The sequence below is a fragment of the Embiotoca jacksoni genome, unplaced genomic scaffold (assembly GCF_022577435.1).
Source record: "Embiotoca jacksoni isolate LCO1_2020_lvr unplaced genomic scaffold, fEmbJac1.0.p SCAF_48, whole genome shotgun sequence".
NCBI classification, from domain to species: Eukaryota; Metazoa; Chordata; class Actinopteri; family Embiotocidae; genus Embiotoca; species Embiotoca jacksoni.
The window spans coordinates 105714-111713 of record NW_027185401.1 but is presented as its reverse complement, the minus strand read 5'-3'; the positions used below and the strand labels follow the sequence as shown (position 1 = coordinate 111713).

General features: G+C 44.4%; 1 protein-coding gene across 1 annotated transcript; it reads right to left on the bottom strand.

The window, feature by feature from the left end:
- Positions 1 to 729: 729 nt before the first annotated feature.
- Positions 730 to 3703, bottom strand: LOC138210866 (tripartite motif-containing protein 16-like). The gene has a single exon (XM_069170208.1). It carries the CDS (start codon positions 3321 to 3323, stop codon positions 1653 to 1655), a length of 1671 nt encoding a protein of 556 aa, XP_069026309.1. The 5' UTR covers positions 3324 to 3703; the 3' UTR covers positions 730 to 1652.
- Positions 3704 to 6000: the final 2297 nt, after the last annotated feature.

The following is a 6000-nucleotide window of genomic DNA, read 5'->3' as shown; positions in this document are numbered from 1 at the left end:
AAAACAAGTAAGAGAATCTTTAGCGAACTTGGGTTTTTCTTTTGGGGGTAAACAACCTCTTTCTGAGGTCGAGAATACAAACTATATCTGCACACCTCCAGATCGAAATGCAAAACATCTGTTTGTTTGATTTTGGGGAGAATTTGAGTGAAACAAACCGTTAATTCTCATTCAAGAAAACCTTTGGACGTGTTCATATATGTCAGCATATGCAGCATGTGACGACACCACAATGTACTTTATCTGACTTTTACAATTACCAGCATTCATTTCTAAACTTTGCAGAGATGCAGAATACAGCCGGGACAAGCTGTTAACTGACCAACACATTCACAGCTAGCAGATTTACCAGTTAACCGACCTGCAAGTATCTAAACTGGCAGGAAAACAGAGCAGCTGGAGAAAACCAAGCAGACAACGTGAGACCGTCCAACGTCCACACGGAGAAGCTTTCTGCTCTGAGGTGACCGTGCTCAGCACAGAGCCGGGATTTGATTTATCATGGAAGTCATTTCAGGAAGAAACTTTCTCAGCCTGAACATATTGATGAAGCTGAGGGGCGTTCCTCTCTCACAGGGATCTGCACCAAAGGCTGGAAGATGACATTTCATGACCTTTGAGAGTCTTCAGCGGCAACCAGCGCTGTCAGTGGGCAGAGTGCTCCCTCTGGTGGTCAGTTTGTGAAACAGCAGCATCATGTTGTCTAATTCAACTCAGAGAAGTGGTGGATGAAGTATTCAGAACATTTATTGAAGTAAAAGTACAAATACAGCAAATAAAACAAAGATACTCCATTACAAGTCAAAGTCCTTAATTAAACAGCTTACTCAGGTAAAAGTACAGAAGCGTTAGCAGCAACATTTAGTGAAAGTATTAAAGTAAAAGTGCTGCTTTGTTCCCTCTGAATAATCTATATTACTATATATGAAGCAGTGAAAGAATTCAGCTCCTTTATTTCAGAAAAAGTTCTGATACCAGACTGAAAATACTAGAAGTCCTGCATTCAAAACCTTGTTGAAGTAAAAGTATCGTCAGCAAAAATACACTGAAAACACAAAAAGTAAAAGTACACACGAAGCAGAAAATGTTCCCTGTTGGTGTTTTACTATTATATATATGATGTTTGTAGATTCATATTGCTGCTGGATTAAAGTGAATTTTACCGTCATAGTCACTGAAGGTTTTGCTCATTTCAACTACTTTATATATTGTTGATTTGTAAAGCGTCATATTGAACCAGATCATCACATATTTGGAGCGTTGCTGTCCTGTGAGAACCACGTATCTAAGAAATAAACACCTTTTCAGTTTTGTCAAGTTTTTAAAATAGTTAATTTAGCAGGAGAATCATCTCAGTCCATAAAAGAACATTTAAATCACTTTAAATTATCAGAAAATAATCTAATTCAACTTCACCACATTTAGAGATACGTGGTTTTCACTACAGGAACGGTGTGAAAACAGCTTAAAAACAATAATAAAACATATTAACATGAAGATAACAACTATCAAGAAGACGTCCAGGTGACGCCCATAATGCTTGATTGACAGCAGATCTTTGTTCAGAGCAGAAACGCCTCAATGATGGAGAGAAAATGAAATGGAAAATGAAAATGCAGGTTTAAACCAACTGAAACCTGAAAGACTTCAGTTTATTTTAGTTTACAAAACTCAGCAGAGTTTCCAGCGAAGACTAACCCTAACCCAACGTGGAGCGGCTGAGTGAACGTGGTCTGGACTCTGTGGAGGAGAGTCATGGTCTCAGAGACGCTGTAGAAGGACAGAGTACCTGCACTGTGATCCAGGTACACCCCCACTCTGGAGGATGGAGGACCTGAGACGGGAGTTTTGATGTTGTTGAAACAAAGACTGTTATTGTAACAATCTAATGACCAAGATTTGTTATTACGTCCAAATCCACTTTCCTTCCAGCTCCCTGTTCTGTTGATATTCTTGTATGCGACTGCTACATCAACTCCTCCTCTTCCTCTCCACTCCACCTCAAAGTAACAACGTCCAGTCAGACTCTCTCTACTCAGGACCTGCCAATATCCACTGAATCTGTCTGGATGATCAGAATAAGACTGATTCTGATCCATTACTGTTACTTTTCTGTTCCCATCAGATAATAACATCTGTCTGTGTGCTGTGTTTGGATCCAGTGTGATTTCTCTTGAATATCTTAAGAATCCAGCTCTGGTCTTTGGTCCTGGTTGTGACAGTAAAACGTCCACTTCCTTCACTGACACTGAGATCTTCTTCCATTCTTCATCCAGAACTTGCTGTAGTTTATCTCTGACCTCTGACACAGCTGCTGTCACATCCTGAAAGTAGGTGAGAGGACGGATATGGATGCTGGATGAGTCTGTAGGCTCACTGAGTGCTGACACTGAGGGGTAGTTGTGCAGGAACTCGTTGTGATCCTCTGTGTGTGAGAGCTGCTCCAGCTCGGCGTCTTTCCTCTTCAGCTCAGCGATCTCCTGCTCCAGCTTCTCCTGAAGCTCTTTGACTCGACTCACTTGGGTTTCCTGCTGGGATCTGACCTCCTGCTTCACATCGCGGCTTCTTTCCTGGAGGAGACTCATCAGCTGGATGAAGAGCTTCTCGCTGCCCTCCAGTGTTTTCTCAGCAGACTGATTGATGTCCTCTACCTCCTGCTGAAGCAGCTTCACATCTTTCTGTCTGTCCTGGATTTTCTGCTGGACGTTTCCTCGACTCCCCTCGAGCTCTCTCTGCTTCTCGGTCCTTTCTGCTGCAGCTGAGACGGTGTCGTGGTCTTTATGTTCATCCACAGAGCAGAGATAACAGATAATCTGACGATCGGTGCGGCAGAACATCTTCATCACCTTGTCGTGAAGAGAGCAAATGTTCTCCTGGATCTTCTTGGAGGGGTTCACCAGCTTGTGTTTCTTTAATGGAGCGGCATCATAATGAGGCTGAAGGTGTTTCTCACAATAAGAAGCCAGACAGACTAAACAGGACTTGACAGCTTTCAGTTTTCTCCCAGTGCAGACATCACAGGCCACATCTTCAGGTCCAGCATAGCAGTGATCAGCAGGAGCAGCTTGGAGTCCAGTCTTCTTCAGCTCCTCCACTAAAGCTGCCAACATGGTACTTTTCACCAGGACAGGCCTCGGTATGAACCTCTTCATGCACTGAGGACAGCTGTAGACTCCTGTCCCGTCCTGTCCGTCCCAGTGGACTTTAATACACTCCATGCAGTAGCTGTCCCCACATGGAAGAGTCACAGGATCCTTCAGTAGATCCAGACAGATGGAACAAGAGAAGGTTTCTCGGTCCAGCTGAACTCCTTTCTGCTCCATTTCACCTCTCAGCAGCAGTGACTGTGTGAGTTTCACTTCCAGGAAGAGGAGAGAAGCACTTTGTATTCAAGCCTCCTTTTCAATCATTTCCTGTTTAAAACACTCGTCACCTCAAGTTTTTAAATTCTAGATTCTTATTTGATTCTGTGTTCACAATTTGCACTCCAGTTTTTTATTCTCCAAAATGTTGTCCTGTGTTGTGCCCTCAGACTTTATATAAAAGTGGACAAAGATATGAAACAACTCCTCCCATATTATCATATTCCTCCAGATTCTGGCAGTAATCTTCCACTCGAGCTTATCAATTAACCCCAGACCTAAACTTTGTGGTAACTCCTTTAAAAAGTCAGACTTTTAGTCTGTTACACCCAAATTGAACATTTCTCTCCTGTTGAGATCTCTGAGCTAACTTCAATTATTTTCTCATCTGGATCATCTACCGGTCTCTTGGATCTCATCCCAACTAAACTCCTCGAGGAAGTCTTCCCTTTAATTAGTACTTCTATATTAGATCAGATCAAACCTTTCTCATGGAACCGTTTATGTACCACAAGCTTTTAAAGTGTCTGTAATCAAAACTGTACTTAAAAAGCCGACTCTTGATCAGCTGTTTCAGGAAAACTTACAGACCAGTTACCAACCTGCCGTTTGTTTCTAAAATCCTTGAAAAAGTTGTTGCAAATCAACTTTGTGATCATTTCCAGAGGAACGGTCTGTTTGAAGATGTTCAGTCGGGCTTTAGAGTTCATCACAGCACAGAAACAGGACTGGTGAAAGTTACAAACCGTCTTCTAATAGCCTCAGACAATGGACACCGGTCCCCGCGCTCCACACCGGGCAGCAAGGTGGTCTCCGAGGAACCGACGCCGAGCAGGGGGCCGGACACCCGGTGGTCTCCGAGGAACCGACGGAGGACGGCAGGTACGTACCACCTGGTAGCAGACAGACAGGCAGGACCGCGGCAGGCGGGAGACAGACAAGGGGGGTCAGAACCGGACTTACAGAACTTGCAACGTGGTACCAGGTGAGACGATCGGACGGACGGACGGACGCAGGCGGAGTCCAGGTCCGGGGTTCACGTGCTGCCAGGTGGTGATTACCGGGATGAGAAGCAGCTGTGCCAGCTGAAAGAGGTGTGGTAGTGGGAGGTGACTCGAGGCGCTGACCAATGAATCCAAACCCTCCAGACGCAGACCAGAACATAGAAACACCTGGAGGACAGAAACAAACAGGGGAGACAGGAAACACCAGGAAAAGGGAGATCGGGGGAAACGGAGGGAACGACAAACAGAGACAGGCGCAGATCCCGACGGAGAAAATCTGAATCTGTCTGTAATCATTATTTCCATAATCTTATAATCTTAACTAATCTGCCGTACTCTACTAATTCCTCTCCTGCTTCTAATCATCCCCCAAATCTGATCCAATAACTCTTCCAGATTTCACTCTTTGCTTTCAGAATGATTTTTTATGAACCCTCGTTTCTTCTTGTTCGTATTGTATTAAATTCTGGAAGTGATGTGATTTTTCTTCATAACCTAAGAGAGCTTTGTTTCTTTCTGTCGCTGCTCTCCAACACTCATCTGTCCACCAGGGGGCAGCCTTTCTCTTCATCCTTCCTTCACCTTTAGCACTTGTTGGATTTGCAGCTTCCAGCACTGTAAATATTAATTAGGGCCGGAGCACCGAGAATCGGTGCGACAGCCGTGTTGTTTTTCGTAAAGCTGTTCTTGGACGTTCTTCTTCTTACGTAAAGTGATTTTCCTTTTTGGAGGCTTTATCATATTCAAAGACTCATGAAAGTCGATAAACATATGTCTCCCGTCTAAAATTTTGTATTCTCGTGGAGTCGCGAGTGGGCGTGGCCAAATGGCTCGAGAGCGCCCCCTAAAGAGATGCCCCGGCGGCCACATTTACCTAAATTCACCAAATCCGGTGGACACGTGTATCACACCTCGACGCAGAAAAAAGATACATTGCACCATTAGGTCAACTCGACAGGAAGTCCACCATTTTGAATTTAGTCGCCATTTTGGGCAATTCTGACACGTTGTACTTTGTCAAACTCCTCCGAGGGATTTTTTTCGCCCCGACTTGAATTTAGGTTCTCTGGATAGAAAACATGTTTGGGATTAAAAGTTATCAAAATAATTCGTTTTCATCGACGTGTGTGCCCGTACCGTGGCGGCCATTTTGAGCGTCTCGCCATGAAACTACGAGTTGCTTTAAATCTTATGAACATGGACCGACCTTCTCCAAACATCACAGGTATGATAACAGCCCCGCCCTGAAGACCCCTGTGGGGTAATATTCGCTCATAGTCATAGCGCCCCCTGTTGGCCACTGGAAATGACACTTTTCATACTTTCACATTCTACATTGAGCTGGTTGATCACATGAACCTAAAGTTGGGTCACAATAACCTAAACATATAGTTGATGATATATTGAGACATTCCTTCGACTTTGTCAATGGGCGTCGCCGTGACGATGCGGCAAAGTTGGATGACTTGCCGTGGCACAGGAAGTTGATGTTTAAGGTCAAAGGATGCTTGAAACCTCATGAAACGTGTCACATACATCCGGCGTAGTGAGACAATACATCTGATGTGTTTTGCAAGTGGGCGTGGCCAAACGGCTCGCCAGCGCACCCTGCTGGAGACAGGAAACGAGACAAA